Source organism: Neomonachus schauinslandi, chromosome 11 (genome assembly GCF_002201575.2).
Source record: "Neomonachus schauinslandi chromosome 11, ASM220157v2, whole genome shotgun sequence".
Classification (NCBI taxonomy): domain Eukaryota; kingdom Metazoa; phylum Chordata; class Mammalia; order Carnivora; family Phocidae; genus Neomonachus; species Neomonachus schauinslandi.
In genome coordinates, this window is record NC_058413.1 from 58240706 (window position 1) to 58261495 (window position 20790).

Here is a 20790-nt window from a genome sequence, read left to right on the forward strand (position 1 = left end):
CCCTTGTGGTGGATTCAATCAACTTCTACCTCCTTTGTTCTGTTCCCGGTGAATCCATCCTTTTACCGCCTGCACCGCCACCGGCTTCCACCCGATCGTCGCCCTACCTTTGGGGGCCCCCATCTGATTGAGACATCCCCCATTTAGACACCACTTGTACTAGATGCTGAATGCTTTATATCATCCAGTTTAATCCTCATGCAAAGATAGGTTGAAAAATCATTACTGGAGAATGTACACAATGAAAGTGCAGTAACATTTAAGCTTTCATGACATACTCGGTTTCCTCCGAGAGGTAAAGTAAGTTACCCAACCCCACCTTTTCCTGCCCAGCAAGACATAAGCAATGGCCGAGAAAGTGCAAGCTCCATCCTGACAGCCCCCCGCCCCACCCGGCCAGCAGGAGGGAATTATCAAAGTCACTATGCAGGAGTCACCAATGTAAGTACAGGAGCTATTATAAGTTTGAGACAAGTTTCTTTCTTTCTTTTTTTTTTTTTAAAGATTTTATTTATTTGACAGAGAGACACAGCGAGAGAGGGAACACAAGCAGAGGGAGTGGGAGAGGAAGAAGCAGGCTTCCCGCAGAGCAGGGAGCCCGATGCGGGGCTTGATCCCAGCACCCTGGGACCATGGCCTGAGCCGAAGGCAGACGTTTAACGACTGAGCCACCCAGGCGCCCCTAGTTTGAGACAAGTTTCTTTTTTTTTTTTTTTTAAAGATTTTATTTATTTATTTGACAGAGAGAGACACAGCGAGAGAGGGAACACAAGCAGGGGGAGCGGGAGAGGGAGAAGCAGGCTCCCCACAGAGCAGGGAGCCCGATGTGGGGCTCGATCCCAGGACCCTGGGATTATGACCTGAGCCGAAGGCAGACGCTTAACGACTGAGCCACCCAGGCGCCCCTAGTTTGAGACAAGTTTCAAAGTCAGGAGCCTGTGTTCCTAATCCAAGCTTCCTCTTTTCCACTGTTTTACTTTAAATATAAGATAAAATACGGGCAACATAAAACCACCAGCAAAAAACCAAACCAAACCAAAAAACAAAACTAAAAAACCACCACCACCACAAAAAAAAAGCACCACAAAACATGGCTAAAATTAATGTTTGGGGGGACCATTGGTGATAATAACTATTTCTTGGCCCACAGCTACCTGAATCTAAAGTTGCATATGGCAGTAAATGCATGCTATCCCAAATGATTTGAAATTAACAGCCATGGATCCAAAAAAGCTAAGAAGTATAAATGGCTTTTTCCAGCCCGTTCTAACGATGAACCAGACCACTGAAAAATATAAGTTGTAATCATCATATTCCCTGTTTCCTGAGGAATTGATGGTAACCACTCACCACCAATGTGTATCACGGGATTATCTAAATTACACTTTGTGGTTTGTATTTATAACTGTTTGTGCAAAACTCTCAAGTATGCTGAAAGTGACCTAAATAAGAAACTTGATACTGGTTTTCCCTTTAAACTACTTTGTAATTCCATGAAAAGGTGAAAAGATGCCAAAGAGTTCAGAAAAAGGCTGTGGAAAGGTAGCAGGTTCACAGGATCACCCACACTGAAATGTTAATGATTTCTGAAAGCCAAGAGCTAGGGTGGGGGAAGTTTCTTATTCCTTCAGCTCTGGTCAATCTGATCCCAGGGTTGACATTTTCCAGTTGCCTTTTCCTGCCCAGCAAGACATAAGCGATGGCCGAGAAAGTGCAAGCTCCATCCTGACATTTTTAAGAAAAATGCTCAATAGATGTTCAGACATAGAAACTGCCTGCCCCCCAACACCCAGGCAGCAGGAGGCAATTAACAGTCATTATGCAGGAGTCGCCAATGTAAGTACAGCAGAGTTTTCTCTGTCATGGTGAACGCTTCCCTTCCTTCCAAAAATCTAATGCACGAACCCACTTGCATCTGTAAATTAGCAGCTCCAGGAAGTGACTAGAGAGGATTATAACCACAAGGAACTGTTGATTCAACCGGCATTTCTGGTTTCAAAAGGCAGTGGGAGCCAACCCAGCCATGCGGCTCCCCACTTTTCTGTTTTAGATTAGTGCTCAGTTTCTTTGTTTTTGTTTTCTAAAATAAATAACGTCATTTCTGTAAAGTCTAAGTTATTGGAGTTCTTTGACGATGGTCCTCTAATGGGGAAAACAAAAAACAGAAAGACAGAACTGCAGCAACAAGGGGACAGAGTTTCAGTCTCCAGGTCCTAGTCCTGGTTTTGCTACAAAGCCAACAACATTCACAAGTTCCAAACCCAGAAGTTCAATACACAGGGCTGTAGACTGCAGGGAAAGAGCAGAAAAACTGGAAGCAACCTAGATGTGTAAAAATAGAACGATTTAGCTGAATTATACTACAGGTACCGGATGGAATGCAACACAATCATTATACAAAAATAACTATGACCACCAGCAGTGAGGGCAAATGCTGGTGAAATAACGTGAAGGAAAAAGAGGCAGGACATAAAATTGTACTTTTTGCTGACTGCATCTCTGCAAAACCAGATATGCATATGAACAAAAATCTGGAGAGACATACGTAAAAATGACATCGGACTTTGAATTATAATGGTAGGATTATGGATAAATTTTCTTCCCTCTTTTCCAAACTCACTTTAATGCTGTTTCACATTAAAGGGGAAGTTATACAATGTAGTCTCAGGAGGAATAGGTAGAAAGGAAGGGGGATAGTGCCCGGGGAGGAGATCCTCCTTTTGAGCACATGCCATGTGTCAGCCGCTTAAGCAAGGGGAATTACACAAACCTTGAGAAAATTACTATTATTCTCATCTTCTGATGAAAAAACTGGAGGCTCAGAGAAGCTGCATGACTTGCCCAAAGGCACTTTACAGATGGGAAGTGATAAAATATCTGAACCCAGATCTGACTGGTTCCAAAGTCCAGGCTCTCCTCCTGATACATTGCACTGCTAGTGAGTTTCAATGCCTGAAACTAAATTAAAGCTAATTCAAGGCAAAGCCTCTGTTGCCAGCGTAGCCAGGTAAGGGGGCGTTCTTCTCAGGGACAAAGCATGGGGCCCCCGTCCTCCCACATCCTGACTACCAGAGGCATGGCTGACGCCCACAGTCAAAGCTATGTATGTGCAGGTTCAAGTTTGGGTCTCTCCAGAGCACTCAGAGCTGGGTCGTTTACTGGTTTCATGACTTTGGGCAAATAATTTCACCTCTCTGAGTCTCCATTTCCTCATCTGCAAAATGAAGTTATAGGATCTACCTTAAAGGATTAAATGAAATAATGCATGTAATTTGCTTAGAACTGGCATGCAATTTGCCAGGCACACAGTAGGAGCTCAGTAAATGGCAGCTCTCATCATCTTTGTCATTTTGCTACATTGATTTTCCTAACTGCTGTATCTGCGGGAAGATTTGTTTAAGCCAGCTGTTATAACACCTTTTTCTTCTTTCTGTATATTCCCTCTAATTCCCTTTCCATGCCAACTGCGAATTTCTTTACACCGAGGGCCCTTTGCTATCATGCTTCCATTAGCTGACAGACTTTGGGCACAGGAACTAGACATATTTGCCCAATGGATAAAACAGTTTTTAAAAGCAGAATCGCTATAAAGAAACCTGACAGGATCCCACTGGTGAGACTACGTGGGGCTAATTTTAAATCAAGTAAATATATTGCTTTTCTTCCTGTCTCTGGATAAACCTGACTGCAACAATCAGGGTTACTGTCTCTCACCCCCAAATTAAGTGTTTTCTGGAGAATGGACTCCGGTGCAGTTAATCATTTTTCTGCACTACGCAATGCTGTGGGGAAGAGTTTGCTGGCAGCCGCTCAATATTTCTGTAAATCAAGGGGGGCGGTGGTATTGGGCACAGGTAAGAGGCTCAAGCGCAGCCAGCCTCAGAAGTGGGAGACAGGCACTCCCACCATCAACGCAGAAGAGAAACAGCAACATAACCGGAGGGACCCAGAAACTGGTGACATGGCAAGTTGTGGGGGAACTAGAGCTGGAATCTAATTTGTACAGAATAAACTGGTATGATTACAATAATAGAATATGAAAGCTGTCTTTTCTGGGCACCTTTCACCCCACAGGCTCTACTAAGACCTCTTCTATACATAACTAGTTTAGGGGTTGGTCACCTCCACAACCCTTGGACCGACCTCAGCATGGTCACCTGACCTCTCCCTGCCCTACTCCCAGTGCTGCTCCCCGAGACCGGAAGATGGGCGCACACATGTGCAGCAGTGATGAGCTCAGGCTTCGCCCACGGACAGCCCTGCGTTCCTTCTCTGGTTCTCGCCTTCACAGTGATGTGACTTGGCTGATGTGATTTAACTCTTCTGGGCCTCCGTTTCCTCATCTATCGAATGGTGACAATAATACTGAGCTCCAAGAGTTGTGAAGATATTGTATGAGATTATGGTGCTTGGTATTTTCTCAAATGGATGACCCTCTTTGTTCCTATCGTTTTCTTCATCATCATCACCATCATAATCATTGTCGTCGTCGTTGTCGTAACTATATAGTGAGGTTTTCCCTGCAGAAGTGAGGTAAGGATATTTCTTGAGGGAGCTGAGAAGCCTGAGTTTTTGCTCCAGTGTTGGGGGGTGTTGCTAAGATGGAAGTTACAGTCACAGGGATCTGCCCCCCACTCACTGCACAGAGGAGACCCAGACTTGACTAGAGCATCTGGGCAGAGCCTGGGACCGCCCTGAGCCCGAGTCTCCAGCTTCCGGGTTCAGAGCTCTTTCTGCTAAATGTAAGAAAGCCATTCTCAAGGCTTGCTCTTCCACCAGGCACTGCAGTCCCAGATTAAAGGAGTTGTCTCCTCGAGCCTGAAGTAAAGCGCACGGGACAGGCTATGTCAGGCCACCATGAGGCCTTCCATTCAGGGCAGGGATTATTCCTTTCATTTCTGCCCCTCGGCGCCAGGGCCATGGGTCCCCACTGTACCTCTAAATGGAGTTTTAATTTGTGTATGTATTATTAGGATAGGTCTTTTCCCCCTGGAACATTCACTTCAGCAAGAGGAATGAGGGTAGACAGCTTAACGTGGAGCCTGCCACCCGGATTTGTAACTTGGGATAATATTTCTTTATAATGAGGAGCATTTTGAAAGAGCATTTTAAAATCTCACAGAACAGAGTGTGTGATGGCCCTCTTTTACTCCCCAGAGCATCCCAGTCTCCTGCCCCACGGGTGGGTGTTTTCTGGCTCTTTGGAATCACACCACATTCTCCTGCTCCCCTGCCCTCATCTGTGCACACAGCAAGGCACTCAGTACGTGTGAGTTCCCTTTTTCCTTCTCTGATAGACACAGACCTCTGGTTTGGTTCGGCCCTTCCATCAGGAAGCTTAAGGCAGCACAGAGTTCTGGGCACCAGGGTGATGAAGATGGGCAAGTGAATAGGAGCCAATGTTTTAACTGAAGCCTATTCTGTGCCAAGCACTGCATTAAGTGCTTTATAAACACACTATTGTTTAATCCTTACAAAGCTCCACAAAGAAGGTAGAGTTATTATCCTCGTCTGCAAGATGACGAAACAGGATCAAAGAGGTTCAATTACTTGCCCAAGATCACACGTTTAATAAGAGGTGGAGAATAACCTCAGATCTGAGTCAAATCCAGATTGCCCTGAATCTGTCCCTAACAGCTCTGCATGCATGCTGCCTTTCCGATTAGCTGTAGAACTGTGGAAATGAAGGGCAAATATCTTTATATGGACCAGTCTTACTGCTCCAATTTTGTTGGCACTATTTTCCTGGGGACAGAAACTTGAGGTAATATTTCTTTGAAACAGACACAATTTTCCAAGAGCATTTTACGTGCTTGTTGAGTGCAGTATCTGACATTGCTTGCTTCTCTGTGCTCAGGAGTCTGGGTCGGCATGATTTCTCCTATCCCTGGAACACATCTGTCCATCCAGCCTCCAGGCTTTTGCTGATGCAACGTCTGTGTGTGTAAATGGCCACTGCCCTCCCTATTTAAAAAAACTTTCTCCCATCCTTCAAGGCCTACCTCAAATGTCACCTTCTTCTGTGGGGATTTTCACCATTATCCTGAGCCAAAGATGACATCTGCTCTCCCCTCCCCAGCCAGGGGCCCTTGATTTCAGGACCTCTCCCATGCACACTGCCCTGACAGTGTGTGCCCATGTGCTTCCTGTCCCTTGCTGGCTCTGCTGTCCACCTATGTACTCAATGGAGCAGATCTGTAGAGACAGCCAGCCTCCCAGCTCTGGCCCTTATTCGCTGTGCAGCAGCAGGTAAATCACCTAACCACTCTGACCTGCAGTGTTTTCCTCTGGAGAAATGGAAATAATACAAAGCCATCTTCTGGGTTCTTGTAAGAATTTAATGAAAGTTCTTTATAGATTAGAAAGTGTACTAAAAACATAAGTCATTCTGATCACAATGCTTAAAAGTTAATGAAAGAAAGAACACCCAAAGTTTAAAACACGGACTAATGCAAAGATTTGTATGTGAAACAGCCAGCACCGCCCCAGACCTACATAGTCAGGTGTATGAACAGTGCTATGTAATGGACTTGATGCGCTAACACAGAGTTAGAGGTCAGCAAGCTGCAAAAGAAGAGTTTCTAGTTTCTGAAAACTGTCAAGACAAATGCTACTTCTCCTAAAATTCTCATTTAATCTCTGCCAGCTTCCACTCCATCTCCCCTCAAATACCAGTTCTGCATGCACACTCAGGTGGGGCAATGTGTGTGCCCTCGGAAACAGAGACGCACACAGACTGGGACATGCACAGGAGCCCCACGACTAGGTCTTGCCGTAGAGCTCCACAGGTGGCCTGGCTGATAAACTTAGGACAATGGGAAGAAATGGAGGCCATGGCAGAATTAATAATACTGGCCTTTTTTTCTCCTTCCCCACTGGAGACTGTGAACAAAATCTAACTCCAGGCTGGAAAGGACGAGAAGTCTAGCTGCCTGCCATACACCAGCAGGAAGGGCTTCCTGCACAATGAAACATGACATCAGACAACCGCCTCACGCCAGACGAAGCCTGGAGCACCGCGGGATTGGAAAGCGTGAGGGGCTGGGGCTCTGGGAGCGATGCGTACTGAGGTCCCCTGATTTCACCTGGGTCCCCTGCTCTCTCCGGTCCTGAAGCATGTTGGTACAAGTCACAGGGCCACTCAATGCCATGGGTACATGGCAGTCCTGGCACAGGACATGGCACAGGACAGATGGACCTTAGTTCTTCTTCCATGAGAAAGTAAGTTAGCTTCTCTGCTCAGTAAGGCACCCTCCGCATCCTCTCAGCAGTTCTGATCGGGTGCACCATCCCAGTCCCACCCCACCTGAGGGAATCCAAGAGCATAGTGGAAAGACAGCAGGCTCTGGGGGCAAATCCTGGCTCCCTCCCTCACCAGTGACACAGCTTTGGACAAATGACTTAACCTGCTTGGGTATCCATTTCTTGTCTATAAAATGGAAATAAAAACAGGATGGTACCTCGCAAATGGTTGGCACCTGACAGATACGGGCTGGGTAAGTAAGGCAGTTGAGAAGATTCAATGGGAAAATGCATGTAACACTCAGAACGTGCCTGGCTCATGGGAAAGGTACATGGGGTGAGGTAGCGGGAGGACGAGCTGGGAGTGGGCGTGGAGGAAAGCCACCGCCAGGATGGCAGAGGCCCCGTGTTCTGCTCTGAGCCGCAGGTGTGCAGCACAGAGGTAGAGAAGGACATCGGGGGGGGGCTCTGAGAGGCAGCATGGTCTACAGAAGGAATGTAGGGCTTGGAATTGGAAAATCTGGCTTCTAGGCCCAGCTCTCTTACCCGTCTTTGTAGCTGGACAAGCTATTTACTGGCAGCCAGCCTCATTTTCCACATCTGGGCTTGTAGGACAAAGAAATGCAGTTAGGAATTCCATATAGCACGCCAACTGCTGGAGGGGTCCATGGGCTGGACAGCCTCACAGGAAAGCGAGGTATCTACCATGCAGTGACCTCGTGCAGCGTCTCTTCTAAGAGGGAAGGCAGCCGGTGTCCTGCGATCACTGCGGTTTCTGGGCTTCTACACTCAGGAGCCTTCGGTGAGACAGAGACCAAGGCCGGCAGGTGGGTCAAATGCACCAAAGGACATCTTAACACACAGTCTTCTGATGTGGGGGCCTCAGATAGCCCACGCTTCCATGTCCCGTCCTCTGCCTTTGTGGGGGCCGTTCCATCTTCCAGAAAGCTATTCGTAGCTTCTCTTTCAATATCTTACTTGATTTACAAGGCTCAATGCCTTGGGGAAATTTTATCTGATCTTCTTGTTTAGAATGAATTGCTCTTTCCTTCAGGCTCCCACAGGGACAAGGCTCAAACTCCAGTAATATGCTTTTATCATCTGTCTAGGACTGCCATCAGCTCCTTACACATCTGGCTCTCCACGAAACTGAGGCTGACTCAAGGCAGTGATGCTAGCTTATCTGGCTTTGTCTGTCCCTTGCAGCCCGGGACACAACCCGGCAGCCAGGCTCCGTGAACACTCTCCGCTGTTTCAAACCTGAGCTCGGGGAAGTGCCTTCTTCTTCATCTCAGGTTACCTGAAATCCCTGCAGCCGGGGATGGCCCTTGGCGGCTGAATCTGGGAGGGTTTGAAACCTCTGGATGCTCCTGCTGCCCAGAAGGGTGAGAACGGCATTAACTGAACACCCAATATGGGCCACCCATGGTCTGGACCCTTCGCAGATGTCTTCTCACTTAATGCTCAAAACACTGCTTAGATATTAATGGACTTTTTACCAAGGAGAAAAATCAAGACTCAGAGGGGTGAAAAACTTGTGTGGGCCGTGGCTGGAACACAGGCCTCACTCTGTCCGGAGTCCGGGCTCTTGCTACTAATGGTGTTGCTGTCTTTAAAGGATGAAGCTGTTTAGCTGTGATTTTGTTGTTTTACTGATAGGAGGAAGAAAAAATACTGTGCTTCTTCCAGCCATCTCTCCTCTCCTCCTGCCTCCCTCCCTTTCCCCTGCAATGAAGAGCTGTTTCTCTGCTCCCCCACCGAGGTCCTGGGCCTGCAGCCCTAAGCACAGCCTGACTGTGCCCCCCTCCTCTCCACAAGCTCTGTATTTACAGCAGCGCAAGAACAGCCAACAGAAGCAAGAAAGCTTCACGCTTTCTCTCCACGCCTAAGTGTAATCAAATTGTGCTATTTCACAGTAATTAGTCTAGAATAAAGACAAGATGTGGGGGACAACCCCTTTCCAAGGATGTCACAAATCTGTAAATCTTGTAAAATGGACTCCTTTTCCATGCTCCCGGGGTGAAGGTATGGACGGAGCACCCGGGATGCAGGGTTGGGGTTACTTCCTGACCAAGCATAGCCAACTGCCTCTCCAGGGGCCCCGAAACCACCCACCAGGCCAGGGCCGAGAGCCCTGGAGAGGGTGCTGTCTCTGCAGGAGCTGCTGTTGTTATGAAATAGGATTATACTAGTCAACTCAGCTCTTTTCTGAAACAACATTTCCGAACTTGGGACTGCCTGGCCCTAAAATCCAACACATCTTGTTTGCCAGGGGGAGGGCGAGAAGATTTCATTGACCAGGAAGGACCAAGTGCCTGATTGGTAAACAGCATCCCTCCAACGGCCTCTGTCGACATTCTCAGGGAGGAAGCGGAGGCTGAGAGGGAGCCAGGAACAGACGAGGGCCAGGGCCAGGAGTGTGCCCCAGACGGACTCCTGTGCTCCCCGCTCAGCTTCTGGTAGCCATGCTTCACTTCACAAGATCGCCCTGCCTCCAGGCCTTCCCTCACTGTCCCCTGTATGAACATATGCCTCTACATTTATCTTTTTCTTTCCCTCCACTCCATGCCTTGCAACACCAGTTAGGTTCTGGCCCGGACACCTTCCCCCCTCTTTCTCTCCTTCAACAGACCTTTGATGAATACATGCTACGTCACGCTGACCCTGTACAGGAAACTGCAGCTGTAGTAGTGAGCAAGACGGAAATAGTTTCTGCCCTCATGAAGCTTACAGTCTAACCATGGGGGCAGGCACGAGCCGATCCACGACCCAATGGTCAGCTGCGGTTGTGGTGAGCACAAGCACTCTGAGAACATATAACTGGGGTCCTGGCTTAGTGGGAGGGGGTCAGGAGCTTCGCCGAGGAAGGGGCGTGTGAGCCCAGCCCTTCAAAAGGAACTGGACGGAAAGAAGGGGTGGAAATCCCTCAAGGAATGAAGACCCTTGTAGCTTCTCTGCGTCTCAGAACCACTTGGAACCTCCCCTGCCCCCCAACCCGCTGAACCAGCTTACCCAAGGTCAGGCACAGAGCCCCACACTGGTGGGACTGCACAGAAACTACCCCTCTGAGGAGCCCAGAGGAGCGAGTAACAAGAGCATTAACCTGTGCACCCCTCATGCCTCAGAAATCCTGCTCTTGGAACAAAATAATTGAAAGCAGAACAAACAGAACCAGAGGCACAAAGACGTGCACGGAAGCGCTATTTAAAATAGCCAACAGTTGGAAACAGCGGGAATATGAGGATATAGTAATGGCACAAATACGACAGAGCTCTTCAACTTGACAATGAGGACTGTGTCAATACTTAGAAATTTGCGCAGAAAAACATGGTCCATAAAAACGGCAGAAGAACATCAGCCTGTGCATTCCTTCTGCCTGCATAGAGGCCTTTCACTGCTATCCTTCAAGGAGATCAAGTACAGCACATAGGAAGCCCTAGAATGTTTCCGTGGTTTGCCCTACTCTCTTGAATTCTGAATTCGATCTTACAGTGTTCTCAACCCCTTAATACCTTAGAGTTTGATTCTGAATCCAGTAAGTAAATTACCTCTTTACTACATCTCTGAAAAACGGTACCTAAAACTACCCAACACGGAACAGGTGAGTGTTTGCCAGAGGCTGAGAACCAGGACAGCGTTGAGCAAAGGGATATAAGGGAACCTTTTGGGGTGCCGGAAGTGGTTTGTGTTTTGACTCTGGTGGTGGTCATGCAACTCCAAGCATCTGTCAGAATTCATCAAATGGTACACCTCAAAAGTGTTAATTTTCTGTGTGTAAGTTCTATCTCAGTAAATCTGATTTTGAACACAAGCAGGCAGGGCCTGGTAGCTGAGCGGGTATACAGGTAAGGGAGACATGCCTGAGTGAGGTTTGGATCTTGATCCTGGTCTTGGGCTCCTGGGAGTACGGTAGGAGCCCTGAACATTGCTCGGGAGCAGAAACAGGAAATGTGGGGAGCCTGACGTTATCTACTTGCCTTCAGACCTGCTCTCTTTCTCCACCCTGCTCTGTGCCCAGGAGGCTGAGCTACACGGTCTGGATCAATGGGCTTCGTCGGGCTCTGGCTGCTGGCTGGTCTCACTAGTGGGAGGAGATGGGGGGCGGGTGGTGGGGTGGGAAGAGAGTGAGGTCTGCAGAGTTGGAAAATTTTTTTTCATGCCAAGCGGGAACATGTTGAATGCCTTCATCATTTTGGCTAGTCTTTTGTTCACTTGTTTATTCCTATTTTACAGACGAGGAAAGTCATCTTGAGGAGGTCGAGTCCTCAAGACTCACGTAGTACAGCAACGTAATGGCAGAAGGTCCATACGGACAAGGTCCACTGGGCTGTAGAGTCTGGGCACCTACCCTGGCTCCTCCCACTCCAGACACAAGCAGCCCCCACTCCACACAGGCAGCTGTCTTGTTAGAAAAGCCTTTTCCCACAGAGCCCAAGTCGGCCCTCCTGTCCTCTTCACCCTGAGGGCCTGGTTCTGGCCTCAGCAGCGCCACGGAGCAAGTCAGCCCCTCCTCTCTGCACGGTGGTACTTCAGACAATGGCAGACAACCATTTTGGGGGGTTGGAGGATATTTGGGGTCTGTTATAAAGAGAACAATCTATATATATCTTGCTATTAGCAATTCCCACTGAGCAGCGTGAAGAAATCAATCTTGGAGAGAAAAGCTTTACTACAGGATCCTGTATCTTTATCACTTTTTCCTCTCCCTAAAAGATCAAGTTCAATCATCTCCATTTCCCATTCTGTAAGCGAACAGCCCTGCTGCCTTGGAGAAGTCGCGGTGAGCGGCGCCCCTCCCCTGCAGGGTGCGTAGGGACCTAGGAAGGAGGAGGTACCGTCCCAGGGTCATCTCAGGCCTCCATGTCAGTGGAAGGCGAGGCCCGCTCTTTGTGTGGTGAGCAAGCCCTTTTCGTCTCCAAGTCCAAAGGCCTACCCGGCAAGACAGGTGCGCAGAGTCCTCGAGGTACGAATCCGCAGCTCTTCCGTGGCGCTCGGTGTCTGCTTTTCACGCAGAGATCCAGAACACCAGGGAGCCTGTCAGTTCTAGCTGCATAGAAAACATCAACTTTTGTCCTAGTTAAAGAAATGACGTGAGGCACTTTTTGGTAATGATTCTTCATGCGGCCGCTTCCCTGGAACAGCGAGACATCCCTACAAATGTTTTCTGACAGGTCCCCCTGGTTGTTCTGTCAGCTGCCTGTGTGACGAACACAGGCCGGGAAGCCTGCAGGCACTGCACGGGGACTAGGCCTGTCCAAGTTCTCAGTCAAGACCTACAAATCCTCTTCTACATGTGATGCTAATAGTACGAATAATACTATCAATTATAATAACAATAGTATCTAATATGTATTGAGTGCTAATAGTGCTGGGCAGTAGCCTAAGTACTTAATGCAAATTATTTTTTTTTTTTGAGGATTTATTTATTTGAGAGAGAGAGAGAGAGAGTGGGGGAAGGGGAAGAGGGAGAGGGACAGAAACTCAAGCAGACTCCATGCTCAGTGTGGAGTCCAACGTGGGGCTTGATCTCATGACCCTGAGATCAAACCTGGGCCAAAACCAAGAGTTGGACGCTTAATCCACTGGGCCACCCAGGCGCCCCTCTGCAAATTATCTTACTGGAATTTTGCAACAACCCTCTGAAGTAGCCACTATTATTACCCTCATTTTACAGATGGGTAAACTGAGGCTGACAGAGGTTAAAGAAACTTGCCTAAAGTCACAAGGCACGTCAGCAGCAGGCAGCCTAATTTCAGGGCCCATGATTTCTGAAGCACGCCGCTACAAATTCCTCCTGGTGTAAAATGGGGGAATCATTCCAGCCACAGCCACTATAGGAACCTGAGTGGAAACAGCTTCAGAGAAGTTACGCAACTTGCCCAAGTTCACACTGTCAACAAGTGATGGAGCTGAGCCTGAGTGGGATCTTCTGATTCTATATCATCTGTTCAAGCCCTGAAGCTACATCATAGTGGCTGAGAGCACGGTCTTTAAAATCCTAGGGCCTTTACTCGTTTTGTGACCCTGGCTAGTTGTTAACTTCTGTGAGCTTTAGTTTCCTCTTCTAGAAAATAGAGAAAATAAAACCTACCTGACAGAACTGTCGTGAGTGTTCAGAGAGATGACATAATGGGCTTGGACCCATACCAGGCACCCAGCAAAAACTCAAAATACCAACTACTGCAATGGGAAAGTTTAAGAATGTGAACTCGAAAGAGAAAAAAATTTAAAAGCATCAGCCCCAGAGCCTGAGTGCCTGGGGCCGGGGAGACCACAGTCCTGCCATTTACCAGGTGAGGGTGGTGACTTACTCCAGCTCACTGGGTCTCAGTGTCCTCATCTGTAAATTGGGGAGACTAATTCATAGGATCCTTGGGAGATTTCAATGAGAAAACACAGGCAAAGTGCTGGGAACAGGAGGCGCTTACGGGCAGCGCACAATCATAGCTAAGGGCTCTCATTATTAATGACAAAAGTGGCCCCTATTATCTTTATTACACCACACTACGCTGCCTTTTGTGGTGAAAATTTTTTAAAAACAATTAACTGCTATAAAATAAAGCATTATTGCCGGGGCTGTGCAAGTTTCCTGGTTTGAACTTTTAACTAATCTTCCCCCCATATCACGCTCTCCCTATTTTGTTCTGCAAACAGATTTCTTATCTTCAGAAAATAAATGGCAGAGTATTCGAATACTTGAAGGCCTTCACAGGGAGAACTGGCCAGTAAAGCCAGGCACTCAGGGTCAATAGCTACCTCTCTGAACAGGTGTCCTTTGGAGACAAAAATACACATCTCGTCTCTGGCGGGATGCCCCAGGATTCTTAAAGCTCGTCCCTACATTACTCTCTCCTCCAAACCTGAGCAGCCAAGTAACACCTGCAGTGGGGAGGACAGCCCGAAGGCCTTGCCCCAGGCCCTGCAGCCCTTGTGGGTGGTTAAGTGCTGGCTGCGATTTCTCTATCTTCCTATGAAAGTAACTGCAGATGTCTCTGCAAATGAATGGAAACTTTCGAACTAAAAACCAAATGTCAAATGAGCCTGTCAGGGTTCCCTCCAGATATGGCAGCCCTGAGCAGATAGCAGAAAAAGAACAATTCTTTCCCGCCCTGTTTTCACCTCCCCTGGTACTGGTGAAGTGATACGATTCTTATCTGCAGCATGATAGGATGTAGAAAATAATTACAAATGAAAAGGTTATTCATAATTTTTAAATGAGTTAATTAGTAAACCCAGTCAGACTCACTCATTACAGTAATTAATAATTGATTATACTTGAAATTAAACACAATTTTTCATCAAAAATCTAATTAAATATCTGTGCTTGTGCCTGTTGATTAGATCAGTTGGCCTGCTGCAAAAGTCTATGTTAAGGATATTTGTGCTCGGCTGAGACAATTAATTTGATTTTTAATAATTGATAGTTCCTTATGAGTTAGTCACCGCAGCCTGTGATTACGGCCAAGCAACAAGACACTCATCCCTTGGCCCCAGCAGCTGGAGGAGACCACGTACCAAGGCTGCCACCCCAGCCCCTGAGGGAAGGTAGGGCTGGGCCTTGCATCTGCGACGCGTTCACCGGCATCGGCTTACTCCAGCCTCACACGCAGCCTCCTGAAGTAATGGGTCACGCTTGTTTTCCAGATCAGGAAATCAAAGCTCAGAAAGAGAAGCGAGCTGCCCAAGGTGGGAGAGCAGCCAGGTGGCAGAGCTGGGAATGGAATCCAAGGCTGTCAGAGGCTCGGTGTAAGCTCCGAGTCTCCAGGGAACAAAGGGAACACCCAGGTCTTGCCAGTCTGACCTGGTCCTTGGATATGCAATCTATGGTCCAGTCCTAATGTTTCTGCAGAGGGAGGGTTTTATCAGAAAGCTGTGTTTATTCTGGGCAAGGACACACTATCAGTAGACTGACTGCTTGTAACAGGAGACACAAATGCTCCCAAATCGACCTCCCTGCTCTCCACCTACATTGCCACTCTCTCAGCTGAGGCCCTCGGCTTCTCCTGACCTGTTTATTGTGATAGGGCCTATCCTTCTTCCCTCTACACTTATCTTCCCCCCAAAAAAAGTCTGACTACATCCTGCCACTGCTTAAAACCCTTCAATGCCTCCCTATTGCCCATCCAGGAAGGTCTGTAACTTGGCCCCAAGGTGATCTTCCCGATCTGACCAAGCTCTCCTGCATTAGCTCCAATATCCTTCAAATGCTTCCAACACAGACAAGGACCTTACGACCACACTGTCCTCGCTCAAGTCTGCAGCTTCCCTGGGTTTGAGAGCTGCTCTCCGCAGGTCTACTGCTGGTTAACTCTGACTGCATCATCGCCCTTCCCAGGGAGCCTCCCCTAGTGCTCTTGGTGTTGGGTATTCCCCAAATAGCCCCTGAGCTGCCTCAATTCACTGCTGACATAGCTGTCTCCTCTTGTAAGCTACGGACAACTCAAGGGCAGGGACCATATCTTTAGCCCTGACATTAAGCACAGTGCCTAGCCCAAAGCAGGTTATGGTTTGCTGAAGGAAAAACAAAATTCACAAAATCATCGATTCAAACACTGTCAGTGTTGGAAGGAAAATTAAAGGCCATCCAGTGAAAAATCCCAGTCAGTGCTTAAATCTCATCCTTGCTATGTGGTCACTGAGCTCTATTTGTACCCCTCCTACGACAGGGAGCTCACTACCTCCCAGTATAGCCTATCTAAATTTAGATTGCTGAAGACTGACCCTACATTCTTATTACATGGGAGAAGAAGAAGCCCATGGGATGTAAAACAGAAGAGAGCTTATGTTATCATACAAAGATGTATTCTTTCTTCCTGAACCAGGCTACGTAGTAGAAACCTAAGTCTGCATCGCAAGCTGATGTCTTTATGCAGCCAACGGCTTGACTTGTGATGCACAGAGACACTGCTTGTTCCGAAGTCTGCTCATTTAGGAAACACAGTGTCAGTCCAAGACAAGAGCTGTGCTGGTGGTTTACAGGGACACGGCACAGGTGCCAGGAAGAAACCTTCATGCTGGGTGATGGTACTGGGACATTCAGGGCCCTCACCTGCAACCCAGTTACCTCTCACTGGGCCTGGGTGGCCTCTGGCCTCTCCCAGTTTGGCTATTCCTTTTACTCACTGACCCACAGTAAGGATGGCAAATGCCTGGTATGTCATCAATATTCCCCACGCTGGTGACCACGACCGACATTACTAATCAAACACAGAGACCCTTTCCCACTGAGCTTGAAGATAGCCTCAGGATCCTTCTTAACACAGCTTTCTAGGCAGCAACAGCTAACCAATCACAGAGAAGAGAAGAGACGTATGCCAACTTGGCCCTGGAGCCATGAAATTCTCTACATCAATCTTCACAAGGGGAAGAGAGACCTGGCATATCAAAGAAGGCTTATTATAGCTCGAGACATATAAGGAGACCTCCCTGTTTGAGGGACTATCGTCTCCCTGATTACTTATTTCTATAAAATTCAAGAATCTTGAATGCTCCTTCCATGCTCAGATCCCTCCCCCTGAACAAGTGGGGCCCACGTTTCCTTCATCATTCCCAGGACAGCGTGCACTACATCACCACACTGCCCGTTTTTATTCGCGATGACTCTGCCTATGACAGAGTCCCTTGCCATGGTGGACGGCACTCTGTCTTCCTCTGGCCCGTGCCAGTTACTTCTGTTTCTGGTTACTGGGTTTTTACTGGAGAAGTCCTCCTTGCTTATGGAATGATCTCAGAATTCCTCAGCATGGGTTGAAGGCCACCTCAAGCTGGCGTGACCTGCCTTAAACCTCAGAATGAGAGAATTTGAAGGCTGGAACGGACAGAGGGTTAAGCCAACCCCTTTGGACGTCTTTACTAACAGGCTGATTTACACAGAGGCAGCGGACTCTACACAGCGCCTGCAGATCTCTTCAGAGACCGTCTTCCCTGGGAGCAGGCTGAAGACAAGGGCTGGAATGAAGCAGGAGACCAGGCGGTGTGGGGACTACATCAAAAGAGCACCCAGCTGACTGGCCTCCCGTGCCAGGAGGCATTTCCTCCATCCCGGAGGTGGCCTGGGGGCAGGCAGGCAGGCCAGTCAAGCTGCTGGGGGCCTCCATGCGTCCTGTAGCCAGCGTTCACTGCTCAGCTGGCATTTCTCTGGGCTCCTAACCACGGCTCCACTCTGCACCTTGGCGCCCACGTCCCCTCAGACGGCCTCGCCAGACCCTCACCTTCAGACATGCCTTCCGGGCTGAGGTCAGCAGAGTCCAGTCCAACCCCAGGGGGCCCCGAATCCTTCCTGCTCCTAACTGCACCTACGTGGCACCAGCCCGAGGGGCCTGTCACTTGCGGAGACGCCCATCTCCGACACTCACGTCCTGGCTCACCAGCTCGAAGGCCGGTCAGTGGACGCTGTGCCTCATGCTAAGCTTCCTTCTGGGCATCGTGCAGAGAGGAGAAGAGGATCCCAGAGAGCTGGCCGTGACTGGCTCGGGGGTGGAGGCCAGCGCCCCAGGGCTGCATGGCTCACCCTGCGTGACGGTCGCGCCAGCTAGATGCCTGCAGCGTGTGCAGGTGTGTTGGTCGCTGCCCCCCGGGCGAAGGGGAACGAAGGGAAGCTGGGCCGAGGGAGGTGCTTACCCACGAAGTACGCCAGCAGGATGACCAGCGTGGCGGAGAGCACAAGGGCGCTCAGGGCCGCACACTTCCAGTTACAGTACTTGGAGGGCTTCTTGAGGCTGAAGGCCGGCCTGGCGAAGGTGCTGCGGGGCAGGGGCCGGGGCGGGGGGGAGTACACCGTGCTGGACGTCAGAGGGTACCCTGGCGACGTGGTGCAGAAGAGCGGCGAGGTGCCTCCCGGCTTGAAGAGGAAGTGCCTGTGGACGGAGAGAAGCCCGAGGGCGTCAGGGTCTGCGGACTCCCCGGGACCCAGAGCCACCTGGAGGACAGAGGCGGCAGTAGGAGCATGCAGAGGAGCCTGGAGACAGTCGCCACGGAGAAGACGGGGCAGACGGAGAGGAGGAGAATCACGTACCGGACCACACAACAGGGCACACGAACACACGCTTCCACGGAACACGGATGGGACAGCCCTACCCATGGGGAACCCCCCCCACCCCGCCCGGGCCAGGGCAGGAGGTGTTTCCAACCCCACAGAAGGCTGGCTGTGGAGACCCCTTTCCTGGGAAGGGATGGGGCTGAGATGCTGTTTCTTGGGTATTACACGAGCTGTTCTCTAAAATTATCGGTACTAACTTGGAAAGTATCTAAAATCATGTTCCGTGCCTTGGAGATAATGGAACCTAAATTTTTCTTCTCCTTCCCATACCTACTTTGCCAGTGTGCCTCGGTGGAGGCATGAAATACCATTCTTTTTGAAGGGTGTTTAGGGGGTGGGAACCAAGAAACCACCATTAAGTTCTGTCATGGTTGAGTCTCCCAGTGGCTCTTATACAACCAATGGCAGCAAATGCTTTCAGAGGCCAGACGCTACCTTCCAAACCCCTGGGGAAAGCTGTGTGGGACGAGAGATAGGCAAATGCATCCTACAGCCTAGCTACAGTCTTTAGGGCAGCGTGGCATGGTCAAAGCGCATGGTTGTGGCCAAACTAGGTGTCAGGAAATCCTCCACAGCTTGCCTTTAACCATGGCCATGGGAGAATTTGTACACAGCCTGGGAAATGGGGTGCACTGGCTGGTTGCATTGCATCCCCTGAAATCTTAGAGCACTCTGGCACCCAGAACAGATACTCAGGGCTACAAGACATACGACATAGGGCCTGTGCTGCATAAAAACTGCTACGAGATGGCTTTCAGAATGGCAGAGGCAGCCGATGAGATGCTGGGAGCTGCATATTAACAAAGCTGCTGTTAATATGCTGAAGCGAGGGGATTCCAAGGATAAACTCTTGCAAGCTGAACATGGACTTCGGGATGGGCATGCACCATGACATCATCACCTCCCGCAGGAGATCCCAGGGAAAGGTCTCAGGGTCTGCATGCAGGTGCAGGGGCCAGAGGGAGAGCAAACACAGAGAGGAGGACCATGGGGATGTCACCTACCCGTCACTGTAAGCCCCATCATGGCGGGAGGCGCTGAGAATGTCCATCTCAATGAGGTTGTCCTGCAATGTCCCTAGGAATGGCTGCTTGCCTAGGTTTCTACGCACAATGGAGACATGAATGAAGCAATGAGTCATGCATCGATGAAGGGGGATAGTAGAGAAACACATAAAGTAGCTGTCTGGTGCAGCTGTGTGTGAGACCAGCGGGACACGGCTGCCAGGCGATGGGTCTTGGCGCAAGCCACATGTGCAAGGGGTCTGCCTGGCGCAGAGCATCCAGAGGGAGCATTCTCTATACAAACCTGAATGTCTGACGGTTGTGGCCACCCAATCACAGCTTCCCCTGATCAAGACTGATGATGTCTCAGGCACTGAGCTAGGCATGTTACATCCATTCATCTCAAATCTTCAAAATAGGCTAGGAAGGCATGCCCCCATTTTACAGACAAGGACACCGACATGTGGAGAGGTGACAGGATTTGCCAAGGTTACCAGCTAGTGAGGCTAAATTCAGGAGTCTGAACTCAGTTTTATCTGTTTCCAAAGCCTGTGCTTTCTCTACTTGAGACGGTGTATGTCTGTTTAAACAACAGCTGAAGATACTTTGTGAGTCCAAAGGAAAAAAAAAAAGACAAGCGTTTGGGGCCATTTTCTTCTCAAGCAGTGGTTCTCAAGTTCGAGTAGGCATCAGAATCATCTGGAGAGCTGCGCTTTGCGGAGGCCCACCCCCAAAGATTCGGAGTCAGGAGGTGGTGGTGGGGCCTGAAGATCTGTGTTTCTCACAAGCCCCCAGGTTGATGCTGATGACATTTAGAGGGCCAAGGTGCTTCCGCAGAGCAGGGACCTCAGTGATGACTGAGTGGTGAGGCTGGCACCCCTCAGAAGACAGAGGAGGGGGCTTTGGCCCCCTCAAGAACAAGGGCAGCGCAGCATTTTGTGACATTACTATTTCTAACGCAGAATGAGGAGAGACGCACTTGCCCTTTCTGGCCTCAGTCATGCCTGCTAAGTGGTATGGTTCACACTTGGGTGTGCTGGATCCTGTTTTCTGGTCTTTTCTAGGACTGCTGCCCCCTCACTTGAAAACCGTGTACGGCATCATGTTAAACAAGCCGGTGTGGCTTCAGCCTGCTGTGTCCACCTCCAGGAAGGGCTACCCGCAGAGAGCTAGCTTTTGAGTCCAGCCCTGTGAGGGACCTTCCTGCCCACTTTGACCAGGTCTTGGGAACCAGAGAACCCAAATTCAAGTCCCATTCCTGCCTCTTTCTTGCTGTGTGACTTTGTGTAAGAACTGCAACCTCTTCCGATTTTACACTTCCTTCATCTGTAAAATGGGGATGATGATACTAAGTTCACAAAGTGGATGTAGGGCCCACAGAGTAATGCTGGAAGAATTTAGAAGGGCTGAACAAAAATTACTAATGCTAATTGATGTATATTAGTAGTAATTTATGTAGCATGAGTACTAATACTAAGAAATATTATGAAAGTACTAATGCTAACC

At 49.1% G+C, this 20790-nt stretch overlaps 1 protein-coding gene across 1 annotated transcript in view; it reads right to left on the reverse strand.

Moving 5' to 3' along the window:
• Positions 1–20790, reverse strand: part of TENM4 (teneurin transmembrane protein 4) — a 366208-nt gene that overhangs the window by 188372 nt on the left and 157046 nt on the right. Inside the window, exons 4-5 of the mRNA XM_021704752.2 lie at positions 19285–19383; positions 17863–18098 (exon numbers count right to left, since the gene is read on the reverse strand). Of these exons, the coding sequence (XP_021560427.1) occupies positions 17863–18098; positions 19285–19383 (335 nt within the window). The remainder of the gene's footprint in view (positions 1–17862; positions 18099–19284; positions 19384–20790) is intronic.